The following is a 22,748-nucleotide window of genomic DNA, read 5'->3' as shown; positions in this document are numbered from 1 at the left end:
TGCATGTTGTACAGTGTAAGAGGGTAGAGTCAACCTCAACTGCTTACAGAAATAAAATGTCATCAACTTGTGCAAATAATCTGGGCAATTACTTATCAAATTCAACAGGAATTTGTCTTTTAAGAAAGGTGTAAGATTCATATCATAGCTTCGCCTTGCGAGCTTTGAAAAAAAAAAAATAATAATAATAATGGTGGCCCTCAACTACGTACCCTCAGACTCAGAGTTGAAATATTAAAAGTTTTGGCTGGTTTCGTTGTCTAGGGGTATGATAAGTAGTTGCCGCATTACATGCCAAATACTGCTGAGTCTACAGTATACAATATGAATATACACATTAATCGAATGGTAAAAGGTTCCTATCACTCGGCAGTTGCAAATTTTGAATGTAACATAGAAATTTATAGATCAAAGATTGCAATTAAATAAAATCTGCAGGTACTATGTTAACGACTTTCAATGATGAGTACATGCACAGCAGTACCTTTAAGAATGCCATTTACTACTGTAAAACACTTATTGGTGTCACTGGTCCAGCAATTAAATAAAATATAAGTTGAATAACAGGGAAACAATAGATTCCTACTTCACATAATTAGTTATGAGCAACTACATAGCTCGCGAGATATTCACTTCTAAACACAAACTACGTCTTCACTTCAGAAGCCACGGAAATCTCACAAGTGCACAGGTCAGCACTACATAATATTTCTATCTCCTGCGACCATGCGCAAACCGCTCCACACCCCAAGTCTGTCTCGCCACCGTGCGTCCCTCATGCCATACTGTCCCAGACCCTTCATTCGAACTCGCTTCCATCCAGTCTTCCCATTCACGAGCACTGTGATTAGCTAGAGCGCTCCCGCCATGTCTCCAAGCCAACGCATACTCACAAACACATTGAAACACATACGAAATACTGGATTTACATTTAAATAACTTGAAATAAAAATAAATATTCCTATGGCTGGACCATGAACACGCTCTAACACACATTATTAACTACATAAACAAATCAAATAAACATATATCAAAGGAATATAAACAAAAGTAGGCCAGTAGCCTAATGTCTATGTGCATTCTAAAACACAGTAAATATTTGACCAATTTATTCATGAATAGTATATATCAGATATAAATAAAGACATAGATGAATAAATATATTTATAAGCTAACTGCTACCGTTTTTTCGTGTCACTGTGGAGTACTTATGGCCTGACACGATCAATAGTATTCGGCCACTTTGACCTCCAATAATTCATGTACTATTCAGGTTACATGCCTGTAATTTAGACCAATTTAGGTTTACACCAATAGCTTTCTAAAGACACATCGCTCAACAAAATCGGATGAACAATTTAGATTTTGGAAATTCGTTGCCGGGTGTTAATTGTATAATTTACAGTCAGATACTAAACTTTAAACTAATAAAGATATTGAAAATCTGATTACACCATCAGAATCGTCGTGTAAATAATGGTAATGTACGTGTTTCTTTTTAAGGTATCATGATTCCTCTGGCTATTATTAATTTCTACATGAACTGTGAAGTGTCTGCCATTACGGTTTCACAAAGTCCACCACCTTTGGCACTCCTGGCATACAAATCTCCTTCATCAACACAAAGCCCATTCCTCGACACAGCATCAACATGGAATTTCCAGCCATGCAGTCAGCCTGGACCACATGCTGGGGCTACCCCTCTTGCTCCGGCTAATGTTTGGCACCACGCGGTTGCTGGTGAGCCCCAGCTTGCCGAATGGCCCTGGTGGTCATGCCAACTCTGAACTTAGAATATTTTCAGGCTACCACAACTCGCCCATTACCTCACAGCCCTTTTCCCCTTGTTAATATTTACATCACTGTATTTGCTGCAGGTCACTCAGAAACAGCAGAGCCTTTTAGTTTGTAAACCAAATAGAATCTCATTGGCTACAGGTGGTGGATGATAACTGCGTAAAACAAATGTCTGGTAGATTGTCGTCTCTGGCTCATTACAATATGCAGTTGTGCATCTGGCAGTAGACGATGGTTTTCATTTCTGACAACATATTTACTTATGGTATTAAGCTAACAGACTAACAAGACCTAAAATCTTCAAAGTATAGAAGTAATTAGAAATTTCTTCTGGTATTGGAAGCTAATGTTAATGAAGAGAGATGTTCCAGGGTATTCAGCACCCAGAAAAACTTATAAGTAGCACACTGTTGTCTAAAAGTGTAACAATTTTTCTTACCGTTATCCCACTGCTGCAGATAAAAATTACATATTAGGGTAAGATGTCCATTAGTCTGAGTTTTCCCGGTACAGTTCCATTTTTTTCCAAAATGTCACACCAGCCCGAAAGTATTTTGGGAGGATGTTCAAATGTTCCTTTTTTTGTGATTCCACTTGGCTAAAGTATTTTAATTGACTGAATGTTTGATTTGCAGTTAACTGCGCATTATACACACTATGAAATGCCACTTGTAGAACTTGGTTTGAAACTTTATTTTTTTACTGTTATGGGTACCATGTTTTACAGTTAATTAAAGCTGTGATGACTTTTAGCAGTTTACTTCCTCGTTAACTCGAAAGGAGTCAAGAGAACAATAGTGCAAGTAAACCAATTACATAAAACTAGGTTACAAATAACAAAAAAAAGGTTATTCTCTTCTAAGCAGTCTTTTCCGTCCAGAGGTACGTTACACCACTGCTACCTGCTTTCGTCACCACACTGTTAATGTTTTGCACAGTTGGTAGCAGTGATTTGTGTTGTACTTTCGATTTGTTGTTTTAAGCAGTCTGAAAATATTATAGTGGAGGTGTGACAATTTTAAATCTATGCCATCACTACTGTTTCATTATGCCAAAATGAAAGTGCAGTTTTAACAGCAATATTAAAAGTGAGCTTCCTTATACCACTGGGCACTGGTAGTGGAGAAATTGTAGAACATAAGGTGTGCAAATCAAAATTTGCTATTGGACATTGTGGAAGGCCTGACATTGTGAATTATATTAAGATGAAGAAACATTAAATGTCTGTCCAAACAAAAAGTGCAAATGATAGTATGAGTGACTACTACGTAAAGTTAAAAACAGTAACTGAAATGGATAAGCAGTTAGCAGCATGAGAAGCCACGTTTGTCTACCACAGGGCAATGCATAACCATAGTTGTAAGTCAATGGATTGTACTACAGCATTTGTTAAAAAAAACATCTTCAGTCCTAAATTCGGAGGTGTAATGCAGTTCAGCAGGTTTTAAATAACTGAAAAGTGCTTGATTCATTTCTGTAATGATGATACATCAAATCATCTGGATTTGAAGTTATTTCCTCTCCTTCTCAGGCGTTTTCACCCTGAAAATAGAATCATGATGACAGTGCTTAATATGTTAATTTGTCTGGAGAATTTCCAGATTTACTTCAGAATTATGTGCTGGAGATTTTAAAGAAATATGAGGTTGAGGAAAGATTGTTGCAGTTTCTGCAGACAACGCTAACACCAATTTGGTGGCAAACACAGGACAGAAAAAAACATGTTCTATAAATTGCAACTAAAGACAGTGAATAATATTATAGGAGTTAGCTGCGCAGCACATGTGGTGCACAATTCTTTGCAAAGTGGCTCAGATTGCTTACCCAGTGAATGTTAATTATGAACAAAATTGTTGGAATTCGCACAGTGATATAAGTAATTCTGAATACGAAAAATGTAGGAATAAGGCAAGCTATATTTTAACATCCATAATTACATAGCACAGGGGATTACAGAATGTCGTTAAGGTACTGCCACAGAGTATACAAAGCACAGTCATAGAAATCTATTATACTCTATGCTGCACATTTGTTACACACACACACACACACATACACACACACACACACACACACACACACACACACACACACACACACACACACACACACATTCACATACAAAATTTATTGCTCACATATCCCAAACAAAAACAGACCAGCATTTCTACATATATACAGTAACGGTTGAATCTCAAGTCATTCTGTAAGTTTGTGAAACTGAATACAAAAATGTACTTGGGCGATGCAAGACAAGATGGCTATCTCTGCTGCCAGCCTTGGAAAGGATTAGAGAGATATTTCCTTCTTTAAAATCCTATTTGACTTCCCTTGGTAAGTGTCCTGTTATCCTTAAACAATTGTTTGAAAACCCACTGTCTATTGTTGTTCTACATTTTCTTGTTATCCAGCTAAAACCCCTCCCCACAACAGTTAAGTATTGCGAAACAAGAAATCACAGTAGTGGAAGTGTATCAAGAAATAAACAAATTATTGGATAAATTACAGTGTAGAAAGTCTAAAAGATTTCTCACATCCTTTATACATGAGCAGCTAAGAAAGCTGGGAAGAAGAGGGTGAAATTACTATTGAAGAATTTCTCAGCAATGCTGTTGATTATTGGGTGGTCAATGAAAAGGAGTGACTGAAGTGGAAAGATATCAAGTACTGTTGTTCTTTCGTTAGAAGTAATGTACCAAATTTTTCTGTTAACGAAGATGAACGCTTCGATGAATTTTCATGTGTAAAAAAGCTTAATAAAAAGTGAAAGATGAGATAATGAAAGTGTTAGGGTATTATGGTTTAAAATGTTTGCCTGTTTCAATAGTAAAAACATTAACATGAAAAACATGATTCATCTGATGGAGTTGTGCCTGGCAATTCCCTGGGTCAAATGCTGCTGTGGAACATGGGTTTTCCTTAGTAAACGCTTTGTGGTCAGGTAAATAAAAAGAAAAGAGTGAAAGTTGAAACAGTGAAGTCTTTGCTCACTCTTGAAACATGCTTTAATGGTGTATCATGTGCTGACTTTTAAGACACAATATCAAAAGAAAATGCACTTCTTGATGAAGGACATATAAGTGAAAAGTGTGGTATTACTGTGGTAGAATAATTGTAAAAAATTAATTGGAACATCTGAGTGCATGATGTAAAGGTAAACTATGTCCATTAAATTTTGTCAATACAATTTATGTCCCATTTTTTCCTTATGTGTCTTGGGTTTTTCTAAAATTAATTTAATGTCCCCTTTTTTAATAAAAATAAAATGAACACCCTATATTAGGGTTAGTAGCTAGGAGGTAAGTTGTGGGAAGATCTTGGTCTTAAGCTCATGACTTTCATTACTAGGCGGAGAACCCCTTAGCATGTGGTGATCGTATCATATCACTGTAGGTTTACTGTATCAAACAATGGAAACCCCATGTAGGAGTATCGGCAATGTAGGGAAAGCTAGATTGCTACTTACCATAAAGATGGCACGTTAAGTTGCAGACAGCACAATTAAGAGACTCTTTCACAAAGCTTTTAGCCACAGCATTCATCAGAAAAAGAGAAACTGACAGGACTGCTTGAGCCAGAATGCAACTGTCACATGGGATGGAAGCAGCAATCTGGAGGGGGGCAGTTAAGGGAAAGGCATAGTAGTGTTCAGGTAGTGTGGGAGAGGAGCGCAGTGTGTGCAGCGACTAGAATGCCAACAGGCGCAGCATCAAGAATTCATGGGTAGGGAGGTTGGGGAAAAAGGAGAGAAGCGGGGAAAGATTGGTGGGTGTGTTGGAAGAGGTTGGGACACGAGAATGGAGAGGAGTTGATAGGAGAGAGGAGATGGAAACTATAGGGTGGCGGGTGTGGGGACAGTATGTTACCATAGGTTGAAGCTGGAAAAATTATGGAAGCAGAAAAAGTGGTGTAAGGACAACTCCCATCTGTGCAGTTCAGAAAAGCTGGTGGTGCGGGGATGGGAGAATGCAGATGGCTCAGGTAGTGAGGCAGCTATTAAAATCAAGCATGTTATGTTCAGCTGCATGTTGTGCCACAGTGTGGTCTATTTTGCTCTTGGCCACAGTTTGGCAGTGGCCGTTCATGCTGATGAACAGCTGGTTGGTGATCACACCAATATAGAAACCTGTGCTGTGATTACAGCAGAGCTGGTGAATGACATGGCTGCTTTCACAAGTGGCCCTGATGGGGTAGGATAAGTTTGTGACTGGCTTGGAATTGAAAGTGCTGAGTGGGTGGATTGGGCAGGTCTTGCACCTGGGTCTTCCACAGGGATTTGATCCTTGTGGGAACGGGTTGGGATTGGGAGTGGCATAAGAATGGACTAGGATGCTGTGGAGATTGGATGGGTGACCAACCACAACTTTAGGAGGGGTTGGAAGGATGTCCCTCATTTCAGTTCATTATGATAGGTAATCAAAGTCCTGGTGAAGGACTTTTGGTTCAATTGTTCCAGTACAGGATGGTAATGGGTGATGAAGGAGGCACGCTCCTTTTTGACTGGTTGTTGGGGATGGTGGGAGGATTGGGGGGTGAAATGGGAAATAGCATGGGAGATCTGTCTGCGGACTAGGTCTAGGAGGTGGCCAGCCTGTATGAGTGATTTTTTAGTGTGAAAGGGATGACAGATGTTGAAATGCAGGTACTGTTGGTAGTTGGTGTGTTTAATGTGGACAGAGGTGCAGATGGAGCCATCAGAGAGGAGGTGGTCAATATCTAGGAAGGTGGCATCCTGGATTGAGGAGGAGCAGATGAAGTGCATGGGAAAGAAGGTGTTGAGGTTGTGAAGGAATGAAGGTAGGGTGTCTTGGCCATGAGTTCAGATCATGAAGATACATCAGTGAACCTGAACCGGACAAGGGGTTTGGTATTTTGGGACGCTAGGAAGATCTCCTGTAGATGGCCCATACAATGTGGAGAGGGGGAGGGGGGGTTGCTGTGGTGCTGAAAGCCGTACCGTGTATTCGTGTGTATACCTTTGAGGGAAACATATACAGACAATTTCACAGCTCAGCAATGGGCACCCGCACAATGCCTTCCTATGCCAACCTGTTAATGGGCCATCTAGAGGAAGTCTTCCTATCCTCCTAAAATGCCAAACTTCTGGTCTGCTTCACAGTCATTGATGGTATCCTTATGATCTGGACTCAGGGCCAAAATGCCCTACCTTCATTCCTTCACTGCCTCAACACTTTATCTCCCATCTGCTTCACCTTGTCCTCCTCAACCCAGTGTTGACCTCCTCCTGTATGATGGCTCCATCTGCACCTCTGTCCACATTCCCACACACCAACTACCAACAGTATCTGCATTTCAAAATCTATCATCCCTTTCACACCAAAAAATCACTCCTATACAATCTGGCCACCTCCTAGACCTAGTCCGCAGACAGATCTCCCATGCTATTTCCCCTCTCATCCCTCAATCCTCCCATCACCCCCAAGAACCAGTCACAAAGGAGTGTGCCTCTTTCATCACCCATTACCATCTTGGACTGGAACAACTAAACCAAGTCCTTCGCCAGGGCTTTGATTACCTATCATCATGCCCTGAAATGAGGGACATCCTCCCCAAGGTCCTTGCTACCCCTCCTAAAGTCGTGGTTGGTCGCCCACCCAATCTCCACAGCATCCTAGTCCATTCTTATGCCACTCCCAATCCCAACTTCTTGCCTTAAGGATCGAAACCCAGTGGAAGACCTAGGTACAACAACTTCCCAATCCAACCAGCCAGCGTTTCCTATTCCAGGCCTGTCACAGCTTATCCTACCCCATCAGGGGCCAGGCCACATGAGAAAGCAGCCATGTCATTTGCCAGCTCTGCTACAATCATTGCACAGTGTTTTATATTGGTATGACTACCAACCAGCTGACCACTAGGGTGAATAGCCGCTGCCAACGTGCAGCTGAACATAACATGTTGATTTCAATGGCAGCTTCACTACTCTAGCCACCTGGATCCTGCCCTCTACCACCAGCTTTCCTGAACTGCACAGATGAGAGTTATCCTTACAACACATTCTCCACTCCCATAATTACCCAGCTTCAATCTATGTTAACAAACAGTCCCCATACCCTCCTCTCAACAGTTTCCATGCTTTCTGTCCTATCATCTTCTCATTCTCATCTCCCAACCTCTTTGTTTGCTGACCTCTGCCAACGCACCCACCCATCTTTTCCCACTCCTCTCGATTTTCACTCTTTTTTTTTCCCCCCCCAACCTCCATGTCCCACAACCTCCCGATGCTGCCCCTGTTGGCATTCTAATGCCTGCGCACCTACACAGTCTGCGAGACAGAATTCCTCTCTCCTACCACTGTACACTACCATCCCTTCACCTTTCCTGCCAACTCCACATTGCTGCTTCCATCCTGTGTGATAGTTGCATTTGAACTAGGGCTGCCAAAGTTTGCAGTCATGTGTACGTGAGGTGTGCTTGCTTGTGTGAACAAATAGTGTGTGTTTCTCATTTTCTGATGGAGGCTGTGGCCGAAAGCTTTGTATAAATGACTTTCAATTGTGCCTGTCTATTACTTACTTTACTATATTAAAGAGGATGTGATTCATGCATTCTGAAGAATCCAATACCTGACTTGTTATAGGAAATGACGTGTGGAACTCATTTTAAAATTTGATATATGATTTTTTTCTGCTTGATGTAATGAAGCATTTTTATGCAGACTGGAAAATAATAGAAAACAAAAATGTATTACCAAAGGAGAATATACAGGGTGACAGTTATTGAACTATACGAAATAAAATAGTCATAACTTTTGAATGGTTTGCGTTTGGACTTTCAAACTGCATGGTTGGCTGCGGGGCATGGTGGGAATTAGTATGCGCATTCACACACGCCTTGTTGTTGTTGGCCATTTGCACGTGAAACTGTCACAGTACAGTGTGCCGGAGCTTATAGTGCTTGTGAGAGCCTATTAAGCGAGCAATAGCAGCCCGGCTGCATCGCGAAGGAAGTTTGTGACCGAGTTCAAGCTGAAGACAACTTGTACAAGTATGCTAATAATTAAGAATTTTAATCACAAGTCTGAGAGAACGTGTAGTGTTTGTGATGACAGTTTTGGCAATGTTGACTGTCAAAAAAGGGTGAAAACGCCTGAAAACATCAAGAAGACAAGCGCTATGTTTCAAACCAGCTCCAGGAAATTGATCAGATGAGGTGCCCAACAGGCGGGAATCAACTGTGAAACACTGCGACAAATTGTTGTTGGAGACCTGCATCTCTTCCCATACAAAATGCAAACCCATAAGCCACGTGAGTCCCAGGGCCCTGGAACAGCGGTTGTGTTTCGCCAACACTATTGTGCAAAGAATTGTGGACCCGGACTTTGATGTGAATATGGTTTGTTTTAGTATTGAAGCCCGCTTTCATTTGGATGGGTTTGTCAATAAGCAAAATTGGTGCATTTGAGGAACTGAGAATTCGCATTTTGTGATCGAGAAGTCCCTCCACCCTCAATGGGTGACTGTGTGGTGTGCAATATCCAGTCAAGGTATAATCGGTGTGATATTCCTTGGTGGCACAGAGAGTGCCGAATGGTATGTGAAGGTTTTGGAAGATGATTTTATCCCATTGTCCAAAGTGACCCTCATTTCAACAAGATGGAGCTCAACCCCATTGAACAGGAGAGTGTTTGATGTCGTGAAGGAGCACTTTGGGACCACATTCTGACTCTGGGGTACCCAGAGGCCACTGGGCATTGGTCTCGATTGGCTGCCATATTCTCCAGATCTGAACACATGCAACTCCTTTTTGTGGGGTACAGCAGCAACCACAAAACCATTGCTGAGCTGAAAACCACCATTCAGGTGGCCATTGACAGCATCGATGTTTCCACACTTCAGCATGTCATGCAGAATTTCGCAAATGATGGCAGGGATATCAAACATGTCATAATCTAAACCCAAATATCTGTAGTGACATATACATGTTGAATAAAGTGTGTGCACACCATGTTGTTGTTGTTGTTGTGGTCTTCAGTCGTGAGACTGGTTTGATGCAGCTCTCCATGCTACTCTATCCTGTGCAAGCTTCTTCATCTCCCAGTACCTACTGCAACCTACATCCTTCTGAATCTGCTTAGTGTATTCATCTCTTGGTCACCCTCTACGATTTTTACCCTCCAAGCTGCCCTCCAATACTAAACTGGTGATCCCTTGATGCCTCAGAACATGTCCTACCAACCGATCCCTTCTTCTAGTCAAATTGTGCCACAAACTTCTCTTCTCCCCAATCCTATTCAATACTTCCTCATTAGTCATGTGATCTACCCATCTAATCTTCAGCATTCTTCTGTAGCACCACATTTCAAAAGCTTCTATTCTCTTCTTGTCCAAACTATTTATCGTCCTCCCATACATGGCTACACTCCATACAAATACTTTCAGAAACGACTTCCTGACATTTAAACCTATACTCGATGTTAACAAATTTCTCTTCTTCAGAAATGCTTTCCTTGCCATTGCCAGTCTACATTTTATATCCTCTCTACTTTGACCATCATCAGTTATTTTGCTCCCCAAATAGCAAAACACCTTTACTACTTTAAGTGTCTCATTTCCTAATCTAATTCCCTCAGCATCACCCGACTTAATTTGACTACATTCCATTATCCTCGTTTTGCTTTTGTTGATGTTCATCTTGTATCCTCCTTTCAAGACACTATCCATTCCGTTCAACTGCTCTTCCAAGTCCTTTGCTGTCTCTGACAGAATTACAATGTCATCGGCGAACCTCAAAGTTTTTATGTCTTCTCCATGGATTTTAATACCTACTCCGAATTTTTCTTTTGTTTCCTTTACTGCTTGCTCAGTATACAGATTGAATAACATCGGGGAGAGGCTACAACCCTGTCTCACTCCCTTCCCAACCACTGCTTCCTTTTGATGTCCCTCGACTCTTATAACTGCCATCTGGTTTCTGTACAAATTGTAAATAGCTATTCACTCCCAGTATTTTACCCCTGCCACCTTCAGAATTTGAAAGAGAGTATTCCAGTCAACATTGTCAAAAGCTTTCTCTAAGTCTACAAATGCTAGGAACGTAGGTTTGCCGTTCCTTAATCTTTCTTCTAAGATAAGTCGTAGGGTCAGTATTGCCTCACGTGTTCCAATATTTCTATGGAATCCAAACTGATCTTCCCCGAGGTCGGCTTCTACTAGTTTTTCCATTCGTCTGTAAAGAATTCGTGTTAGTATTTTGCAGCCTTGACTTATTAAACTGCTAGTTTGGTAATTTTCACATCTGTCAACACCTGCTTTCTTTAGGATTGGAATTATTATATTCTTCTTGAAGTCTGAGGGTATTTCGCCTGTCACATACATCTTGCTCACCAGATAGTAGAGTTTTAGTTTGTTAGTAATTTATGTTTGGTTTTTTTCCCCTCAATAGTTGTCACCCTGTAAATTGTAGTGAAATATGGAGTCAGAGAACGTGGTCGACGGAAACTGTAGAAAATAATGGAAAAGCATTAGCATTCCAAGAATAATTTATTAGTGCAGTTCACCAAGAAAGCCCACATTCCCAGTGGAAAAGCAGTCAGCTATAAAAACTACCAGCTATATTGCAGGAGCTAAGTACAAGTTGAAGAGCCAGTTCCATATGAGTGTCACTATCAGTGGAGTATAAATCAGTGCCCCTACTTTCCTGGCACTTCTGTGTGATTTGGAGACTGGAGGTGAGTATCAATCTTGATGGGGAAGAGTAGTGGGTGCATGAAAAAGCCATGGGGTGGGAGAGGGAGGACAATCTGGGAAAGGTGTTAGGAGAAATCATGCAGATGTTGAATATGTAGGTGTGTTGATGGAGGATCAGTAGCATGTGCTCTATGAAGATGATAGTCAGATAGAAGTCTAGGGAAATGCAGAGGATCTGGAGTCAGAGAAAGATATTAGAAAAGAGTAGAGTGGGCTGTGGTGTAGTACAAATGTCCCAGGGGTAGTGAGAGGCTTACTTGAAGGCATGAGTAGCGGAGGTGGGGGGGGGGGGGGTCACACAGGAGTGGTGGTAAAGGCTAATTAAGGCCAGTGTGTTTTGGGAATTTGAGGATGTTGGAAGGAGAATTTCTCCTGGATCTTCTATCAGTCACTGACAACAGCATTATTGAGCGTCCTTGCATTACTGTTGAATAGATCTCACTTTCAAACTGTGATAGCTTCCTGTACAATGTATTTAAGAAAAGCTAATGTTGTAGACTACAGCAAAATTTTTACTCCAAAGTGTGTTTGCTTTTTATTTTTATTTTTTTCCCTTTCTGTTCTAATAGAGGCACTACAGTGAAATTTGTACTCCAAATTGTGCTGCTGAGTATATGAGGCATCAATGTATGGGGCCAACTTCTTTTTGTATCATGGTATGTAGACCTGGAACCTTCAAATGGCAGAAAGCTAGTATGTTGGCATTGCTGCAGTGTAGGGGGAGATTTGCATCTTGCAGTAGTACAGTGTATGTGTATTCAATTCTTCTGTTAACCTAGATGTGCCTTAAATTACTTTTGCCAACAGACCTATTACCATTAAGCATGTAGAGGACAGGGTGATTAATTTTTACATTACCATCAGCATCTTATTATCATCCAGTACCTCTAGTATCATCTTTATGTATGATTCATTATAAGTGGAAGAGGCATGATTCTGTTGTGATAAAATATACACTGTACTTAAATTTGTTTGTGTTGCATTGAATTGGTTGAGGGTGGCAACTGGATTGTGAGATTAAATACCACTCATTAAGCTTCTGCCATATTTTTGTTCCAATATTTACGGACACGAAGAATTTCGGCATCATGCTGCCATCGTCAGCTGTCTTTTATGTAGGCTACAGTTGTATTACACATTCCTATAATAATCTCAAAGACATGCTTCACTCTTTCTCAGTGGCTGGAGAATGCCAAAGATTCTTCAATAGCTAAGGTAATAGATACACAATGAGTACAGAAATTTTTTGTACAAGCATATTTACATCTTGGCACATGTTATACAATTTGATTTTCAGTATTTATTGTATAAAGATGATTTTTTATGGGACAAACAGTCATAAAGTATGTTTGCTCTTACTGGACAAACATTTCATAAATCTCTTTGCTATTAATAGAAGAAGCATTCACCTTTGGAGAAATTCTCAAAGAAATTTACACTGTTACTTTCTAACCTGCCATTGAGCAAATTGTTTCCTTGTACTATGTAGTGATTAAAATTTCAAGTTCTTCATATAAATCCATGTGATACCTGTTGTCCACTTTATGTAGTATCAGGGAATGGACGCCCAGTGTTTATAACATGAGTAGCAGTTTCCGATTTAAAACAATTGTTTATATGTATCTTTTTTTGAAAAACTTTTCAAGTTTGGCTTATACAAAGGTTTTACATGTAGTTTTAAATATGGCTGATTATTTGTGTTTATCTGCATGTGTTGTGAATATTTTGTTTGGATGTCTCTTGCAATTTGTGTTGTGTTGTGAAAGTAATGTTGCTGATGTGTAGTCTGAATAAAAATCTATTTTGTAGGAATGTTACTAATGAACAGTATGCAAGCAGTGGATTTCTTTTCTAAGTTTTGTGTAGCAATTCTTTTTGATGAGGCTGTTTCCAAGTTTCAGCACTGCTATTTGCTGCATCTATTTGTTTGATTGTTCGTCATACTTCACATATTTATCAAGTTGTCTATATTAGAGGCTCTGTTAATTAGTGCTCTGTATGTGGCATGCTCATGTGTTGCTGTGTGGCAAGATGGACTGTATGTAGTGGTGTCTTTTTTTCTGTTTACTTTGAAGGTGTATTTGTTGTTTTCTTATTAATGTACAGATCTAGGAAATTAATACTATCATCATTTTCAATACAACAGTAAATTCAGTTTCAATAAGTATTTTATCATTAGCAGGTCTTCTGTTGTATACAAATTCTGTATTCCTCTTGTTGGTTTTTACTTCCCATTGCTGTTTCTCACTTAATATGCTATAAGTTACAGTGGAAGTCTATTTTGATGAAGTAGTATACTCAGTTTGTGGAGTAATTTGCATTATTGCACATGTTACTAAAGTCATCATTATAAATTCTCATTTTGTTAACTATTGAGTATGTAATAGATGTTTACTATTTCAGGATTTGGAGAAACTGAAACAGTGTGTGCAGGAGCTGCAAACTCGCCCTGTAGAAGGTGGAAACAACACAGAAGAATTAACATGGGAGGCTGAACTGAAAGAATCTGTCCACAGGCTTCATAGACTGTCTCTAGTTCATAAAGACGATGTCCATGTAGCTAACAACACTGACAGCACTCAGAAGGGGACAGATGATTCTTCTGTCACAGGAAAGACATGTATGTCAGCCAAGGGCACACCACAACAGAGTAGTAATTCCTCACCAGCCAAGTGTGTAGAAAGTAGGAACTGCTCTAAAGAGCAGCAGAGCCCCACTCGTAAAATGGACCGAAACTGTAGTAGGGAAGTTGAAGATCTGGAGCTCTCTGTTCATAAACTCATGTGCAACAGTCCACTGACTGGGTCGCCACATCATATATCATCTCCATCAAAACATCTGCAGAAATACTGATAATATGTACTATGACAGATATTGTTTTATTGACAAGACTGACAAACAGTATCTGCCTGCTGTGTGTCTTGATGGCTGTTTACTTTTCATAGATGTCATTAAGTTGTTGTAGCTGTTGTTATTATTGTGGTTGATGTTGCTTCATTGTTTTCATTCATAGCTGCATGAGGTACATTATCAGAATCTCGCTGCTGTGAATCATATTGAAACAGGATGTCTGTTTCTGTCTGTAACGATATGATATTTTGTCTGCTGTCTTTGACAGCTTGAGTATGTACCTGGATGGTGTCCGTCATGCATCATCTAACAATGCTGCGTAAGATTATGTACAAATAAATATTTTATTTATTCAGATTCTGCAATAATTTTAGCTTACAATGCTGTAATAGACTGTTTTAATTATTAGAATGTTTTTATAATTATTGTCCATTCTCCTGAAGGTCACTAAAACTATTCTTGTTTGTTTTTCTGTTCAGTATAAAATTTGTAACTTCGTACAAAACACACTGTGCTGTTTAATAGGACCTTAATGAAAGCCCTTTTTGTGATATGTGTTTATTATGCCATCTTGTTTTACATTTCATTGCTGTAATAGAGCACAGTTTGGAATGAAAAAGTGTTGATTTGATTTCTTGTGTTGAGGGATTGTGTGATGTGTGGCATTGTTAGTACAGCTTGTAAGCACTCTTATTTCTTTAACATGAACGGGGGGAAATAGACATTGTGTAGGTGTACTTCACACTCAGTGTTCACAATCACTTTGAGTGGACATATACTGCAATGGGATCAATGACATCATTATCACTCCTTTCTAGCTTCCCTCCAGCATGTCATTTTGAACTACTAACTCCATTGAGCACCACTGTTTTTTGTTGCACTTTTTCTGAGGTTGGAACAAAGGATCAGTTTTTTTTTTTGTGCTAATTGGTGGTCATTCAGATAGCTCTTATTGTTGTCACTTGCTCTGCAAACACTGTTAAGTAATTTAAAAAACTCTTTTAAGACCACAGAAAATAGCTCAGATGAAATAGAAACATCATCTGTAACACACTTTTTAGTTCTGAATTTTACACTCTATTTTTGTTGCCTATCCTTATGTCCCCATCCTTTTAAATTAAAATGTTTACAAATGTCTCCCTCAGCTCCCATTTTTATCATTGCTATCATCTGTCCCAGGTGTATTTTTGTATACTAAATGGATTTAACCACATCCTTGGACAATATTTCAGGAACATATTTGGACTCAGAATCTATCACAATTTCAAGTTTGATTAGGAGAGACACAAGTATTAAGGAAATGTTTAAATTTGTGTCATATACGTTTGTTCTGGACATAATGCTTTGTGCAAGGTCCAGGTGGACGAGACGTTCATCATGTGTGATGCCTTCCAACATAAATGATGCCTGTGTTGTTTCATCTGGAATCTAGTTTTCAATTGGCACTCGTATAATTTTCTTTAATTCATTGATTAATAGTTCTGTATAGTTCAGTGAATTCTGTAACCTTCAGTTATAATGACTGTTAACTTTGTTAATCTTCTTTACACCTGTGACACACTTACTGATTTCCAACTGCCTGTTATAGGCCCAAACATTTTTTATATTTAAATTTGAAATTCCTTCATTCTTTAGTGCTTTAGACCAGGTTGTTAATTGCGTTTTATTCTTCTCTGCATTTACATAATTCTTGGAACGACAAACTGGATGTTTGCTTAGTGAATTGAATTCTGTCTGATTTCATGTGTGGTTTCATTCTACATCATACTGATTGTCATTTAAATACAGCAAATGTTCTAGGTAGTCTTGTTGCCTATTGTACTACAATCATTTAGATAAAAGGCCAATTTTCTGTAATGGAACCATGTAACATCACAAGAAATCACCTCCTCTCTTTTTCCATGTGCGGTATGTACTTCATTCGGCCAGTAAATCTGTTGCCATCAGTTTTGCATCTATTGGTAGGTAATTAGAGTATTAGTGTGTTTCTGGGCTCTTAGCCTAAATTAATGTATGCTGCTATATTTTCATAAATGTGAATAATGCTTGTAAATATTATATAACTAGTAAGCCTCAGAACGATATATAGTCTCTCTCACTTACTGACCTGGAAAGTGGCCATTATTAATACAGAGTGCGCGCGCGCACACACACACACACACACACACACACACACACACACACACACACACAGAGAGAGAGAGAGAGAGAGAGAGAGAGAGAGAGAGAGAGAGAGAGTGCACGCAGTGCCAGTGTGAAATAAATTATCCCACTCGATTCTGTAAAGATAATTTTTATGAGAGACTGAAACCAGCTAAAGTAAACTCTGTATTCATTTGTTGTTTGAAAAAATAAAATAAAAATCTGTTGTGATGAGCCTAAGGATAAATTTAAGCAGCTCATAAAGTAAGAATGGGTGGACAAAACTCGTTCTATAATCAAAACTATTTTTATAAATGTTGACCAAATCTCAGTATGTTAATTGTAAAGCATATTACAGAATATGTATTTGTAAAGGACTGCTTGCTTGTGTGTGCATGTGGGAAGTATTTGGGAGGGGTTTGTTGCTGTGTGATTTTTGAGAAAAATGGCCAATGTGCGTTATTTCTTCCAATTTATGTAAGATGATGAATCATATGTGAGCTTTGGAAAAACATAGTCACAGTAACTGATTTGTAACTATTGACTTAATATTATAGGTGATTTGTCAATCTTACTTTGGTGACTTGTTGGTCAGTGACACTGTTATTCCATGTAGATGTCCAGTATCCATAAAACACATAAGATGATACTTCTGTTGCTTGATTATATTAGCAAAAATATTTGCACTTACCCTTTACTCCCAGACATTTATAAGTTGCACTTACTGTGACAGTGGAAAGACATTAACCCCTTGGTATATTGTGTGCACTTAATAATACTCATTTTTGTGATCATATCCAGTGTTCTTTCACATAATTATTGTTACACAAAAATGTGGATGTCATTGTTTTGAGTCATGGTAGAAAACATTAGTGCTCATTATTTACACTTCATAATATCAAAATCAAACATTGTTATTAGTGTAGTGCTCATCATTTGTGCCCAATCATACTGTCCACTTTATTTCACAGGACTGCTGAATTTTAACAATAGTTTCTCTACATTAGATTCTGCAGCTTCTCTAAAATTCAAGAAAGAAATCTTTGTGTTCCACAGCAACTTCGGTGGTATAAAAAGACGTCTTTCTGAAGTTCATTTTAAGAACTTACCCAAAAATTTCTGGAAGAAAGGAGTCAACATGATAAAACCTTAGAGTAAAAGTTGTCCAAGAATTGTTAGCAGTAGACCAAAAGCTTCAAATGAATATCTTTGTGCCATATCTTACAGTAGCTTTTGTGAGTATGATATTTGGATCGCTACTGACTGGAAACTGTTTCTGTCACAGCACACAACACAGAGAGTCACATATTTTTTTAATGACTCATTTAAATACAAGATAAGTGTCAATACAAAACAGTCATTGAGTTTCTACTAACAAGAGAAACAGAGTAATTCACACTTTGGAAGGTAATGGGGAATAATTTTATGTGACAAATATAAAACTGCATGTCAGGAAAAAAAGAGAGCAGATGCCAGTTACTATCTTAAAGTAAAAAGATAACGGTGGTGTTGCAAGTAGCAAAAAGTTATAAAATATGGAGCTTAGAGATAAAATTTAAGACTGAAACCTGTTGAGAAGCTGTAGACCAGCAAAATCAATGGGAGGAGTAATGGAGGCAACTCACCATTTAGTTGAGACGTCAGTTGGCACATAATCAAGACTGACAACGTTACTAAGCTTTCATGATGTCTGTCTGTCAATCATAGGAACAATGCTGAATGCCTAGCAATGTTCTCTGTCTTGTGTGTGCACTTACTGACAGCTATATGGTAGACTGTTGCCCTTACTCCTACCATTGTTGATATTCCACCAAGGACTTTGTATTACCATAAGAAACAGAAAAAATACACGTGATTGGAAAGTAATTTTTTGAAGTTTATTGTTTGGAACTTTCTTCATGTTCCGCAAACATATCAAACGGTATCAAACTGTCTTTAAGAACTTGCAATAGAAACCAGTATTACTGTGAGGTACCTTCTTACATGTAAATATTTCTAGTAATTGTGTTCTTATTTGAAACTAAACTAAACAAAGTAGATGTTCAAAGATTTTGTACAAAAATATAGTATGGAAATGTGTTGTGGCAGTTTTATAGTGTTAATAGGTACAAAACTACTTACAGGTTGTGTGCTATCCTTATTTAAATAGTACAACTTTAAAAACACTTCTGTTTTTAGTATAGTTACAATTCAGAAGCTTCTCTTAATAATTCAATTACAAAAATACTTTTCATATTGTGGATCCCTGGTGGTAGATTGATGTGTTAGAAAAACTTAAAACATTTTTAATTAAATTTATCATCTTTCAGGTATACCTTTGACTCTGTTCATTTGTGATTCAATATAATACCTGATAAAGAAATGTCCAAGCAATTCTGCATGTTTCTGCCGTCTAGTCTTGTACAAGTAATGGGAGCACGTTATATTAACAGGATATGCCTAGTGTTACCAATTGGTGTACATTATAGTGATCTGAAATTTTGGCAGTCGTGCAGAATGTCACTGATTGTGGGCTTTTCTAAGAGTCATAAATAATGTGTACAATATACTTTCAAAGTTGCAGTTATTTGTCTACATCTGAAACTTTATTATTTGGTCTCACAAAACAGCATCAAAATTTTGAACAGTCATGGACATTTCATTAAATAGCAGAGAGGAAATAAGGAAATTATTGTGGTTATAGCTGCTTCTATTTTTAAAAATGATTGGCAGTCTGAAGTGACTTATTTTGTGCTAGCATTTCAGCAACAGACAGGTTTTGATTTTTTTAATCCCCCCCCTCCCTCATGTAGCTTTGCTGAAATATTGGTACCAAGATACAGATATTGTCTGTGTGATTATCTATTTTAAATGGTTTATTGTTAAATGAAAGAATAAGTGTGTACATTTTTGCAGAGCAGCCCATTGTGACTAGTTTGTGCAAAAGCATTCACTTTATGTACTGTTTGAACTGCCAGTTAACTTCCACATTTCCATACTTGTCTAAATGTAAATGTACTAGTTGCCTTATCATTTGTAAGTATGTAAAGTTTTCAGTTTAGTTGTTTAATGTCTTTTTAACCATTATGTAATTAAGGAATGGTGCTTGCCAGAATGGTGCTCATAAATACAGACTTTTAGAAACCAACTTTAAACTTCTGTTCTAACTTTTTTGTATCAAAATTGTATTTGTTTCTTTTGTGACTTTTTTGTGTTTTATGTCCAATAGTATCCAGTTATTGTGAATCCTCACTGCATAAAATCTATTTTATTAAAGATGTGACAACATTTGTGGTTTCATTTTTTCTTTTAGTTTTGATTTTTAGGTGTTAAATTACTGTTTGATATGCTATCCAAAGCAATACTGTGTAGTAATCAAGATTTAATGATCAGGAACAAAACTGACCTTATCAGTCAGTTAAATAATTATAAAGTGTGTGTGTGTGTGTGTGTGTGTGTGTGTGTGTGTGTGTGTGTGTGTGTAAAAAAAAAGTGTGAAATTCTGTATGTTGTTCAGAGTAATCTTCTTTAAAGGTATTTCTGTTTTTTGAAGTATTTCCCCAATTAAGAAAGTTACTAAGTATGGTTGTTGTTTCCTTTTGTTGATTATCACTCCAGAGTTATATTTATATTTGGGAAACAGGCTCATAAGACCATGTCGGGAGAGTAAGATAAGTCACCTGCGATGTTTGTATCATGTTTTTCAGGATGCTGTAATCATGGATGACTAATGTAACATGTAATTGGCATTTATTGAAGCTCAGACATTCTTTTCTCACCACATACCTTAAGGGGCCCATCCACCAGTGACAGATCATAACAGTTCGCTGCCAAGCATGCAGTCTGTCTGTACATCACGCGTGTTTAGGGAAATCACAAATTGCAGTGATGTACCACTGATCGCTTATGGTACCCAACAGTCCGATGAATACTGTGTGGCAGTATTGCTAATTGTCTGCTGCCAGTTTGTCTGTCTATCAAGCATGTTTTATTTCATGTCTCTGTGGCTATGTGGAGTAAGGGCTTATAGATCAGAATTTACACTGCCTGACAAAAACATTGGAGCACGCAGAAGGGGAGGGGGAATGTGATGTTTTATTTCAGGGATTATTAAATCGAGTCTAACTTACAAAGAACTTGGCAGTGTGAGCCCACTTATCAGTATGACATTGCACCCCTTTTACTGTGTATGCATGTCCTTATTTGATAGGCAAGGGTGTATCCTCTCCTGAGGCAAATGCTGACAGTTGTTGTAAATGGTCCTTGATGTCCTGGGTACTGGCACTGCGACAGAGTTGACATCTGAGTTGGTTCCACACATTCTTTTGAGGACAAATCTGGGGTTATTGCTGGCTGCAGGAGTACCTCAACGTCTCACAGACAGTTCATAGAGACACATGTTGTGCGGACAACCATTGTCCTGTTGAAAAACAGCAGCACAGTTTTGTCGCATGAGAAGTAAGACAAGGACACAGGATGGTCATGACATACTGTTGTAGCATCAGTTACGTGAACCTCTACCAACAGTTACTTGAAGATGTACTCAATGGCTCCCCACTCCATGACATCACTGCAGTGCCTCTCGAAAACATTGGAAGAATGAGACCTCTCCCCAGGTTGCTGCAATGGTCAGTGACAATGTTCATTTGGGGTACTGCAGAATTGCAATTCCTCAATGAACATAGTGCAAACACTATTCATCAGCAGTCCATGCTTCCTCATCACACCACCACTCCAAAACACTGCGATTTGTGTGTAGCCCAACATTGGGCCACAGTCACATCCAAATGCCCCAAAAATCTTGATATTGCAAGATTCAGCCAGCCAGCCAAATGGAGATTCACAGTGAGACACCTTTCAAACTCTGTCAGATGCTGATAATAATGTCTCATATGGGTATGTGGTATTTCCATGTGTTTCTCAGTGATCACTGAACAAGTGATGCTGTTTACATCATACCAGGTCTGGTAACACTAAATGCGAACATCACTAATGCTCTCTGGCAGTCATTATACCTGTCAAGAGAATTGCAGCTCCTGCCATTTACACTGCACAACCTGATTAAAGGGTCACTTTTTCAAAACACAGTAGTTGTCACCCATTACCATGCAAAAGTTTAGAATTTGGCTCTAAGATGCCCACAACATTCCTCTGTAATGGTGCAAAAATGTGGAGCAGTGCGACATCAGCCTCAGGCCGAACTATGCTTCATAATGGTGACACAGTGGCACCAAATTTAGCCACAATTCTGGTCAACACCATCGTCAATGAGTCACATCATGGGAAGATCATCACACCCCCTCTTACCCAGTGTTGAAATCACGTGGTTTTATTATGGGTAGCATTTGACACAACGCTACTCAGAATCAACATGAGAAGCCCTCTCGGGGAAATGGCATAAAGGGTGTCAGTGAAACCCTCCCTTCGTATGGAGTGTTGATAACCACACATTTTGTGGTTGAAATCAACAGTGCACAGTGCAAAGAGCAACAGGACAAATGTTGACAAGGCTGCCATCCGCCGCCGCCCCCCCCCCCCCCCTCCCCCCCCCTCCGAGCTATTCAACCCTACTGAGTATAGATTTAAGTGTCAGGAAGTCGTTTCTGAAAGTATTTGTATGGAGTGTAGCCATGTACAGAAGTGAAACATGGACAATAAATAGTTTGGACAAGAAGAGAATAGAAGCTTTTGAGATGTGGTGCTACAGAAGAATGCTGAAGATTAGATGGCTAGATCACATAACTAATGAGGAAGTATTGAATAGGATTGGGGAGAAGAGAAGTTTGTGGCACAACTTGACCAGAAGAAGGGACCAGTTGGTAGGACATGTTCTGAGGCATCAAGGGATCAGAAATTTAGCATTGGAGGATAAAAATCGTAGAGGGGGACCAAGAGATTAATACACTAAGCAGATTCAGAAGGATGTAGGTTGCAGTAAGTACTGGGAGATGAAGAAGCTTGCACAGGCAGGATAGGGTAGTGTGGAGATCTGCATCAAACCAGTCTCAGGACTGATGACAACAACAACAACAACACAAGGACATCATGGGGCAGCCATCTACCCCACTGAATGTCATCTGACCCCTTTGGAGTGTAATGTGTCCGTAATTTTTGCTCTTCCTGTGACATTGTGACATCCTTTAGCAGAAGAACTTGGTACCTATCTTCTGCAACTCCTTTCATCAAGTGGGAGATTTTGTTGACTTGTTATGTTACTATTCATGAGGTTACATAAAGCCAAAGCATTCTGCATGTATGAGTGCCATTTCC

General features: G+C 39.0%; 1 protein-coding gene across 1 annotated transcript in view; it reads left to right on the top strand.

Annotated features, from left to right (window-relative positions):
* The window catches only part of LOC126174906 (SH3 domain-binding protein 5 homolog), a 106,110-nt gene extending 86,344 nt beyond the window's left edge, over positions 1–19,766 (top strand). Inside the window, exon 8 of the mRNA XM_049921338.1 lies at positions 13,911–19,766. Coding sequence (XP_049777295.1) covers positions 13,911–14,360 — 450 coding nt within the window. The 3' untranslated portion in view covers positions 14,361–19,766. The remainder of the gene's footprint in view (positions 1–13,910) is intronic.
* Positions 19,767–22,748: the final 2,982 nt, after the last annotated feature.

This window comes from Schistocerca cancellata, chromosome 3 (assembly GCF_023864275.1).
Source record: "Schistocerca cancellata isolate TAMUIC-IGC-003103 chromosome 3, iqSchCanc2.1, whole genome shotgun sequence".
Taxonomy (NCBI): Eukaryota; Metazoa; Arthropoda; class Insecta; order Orthoptera; family Acrididae; genus Schistocerca; species Schistocerca cancellata.
The sequence above is the reverse complement of the archived record's forward strand: the minus strand, read 5'-3'. Positions and strand labels throughout refer to the sequence as shown.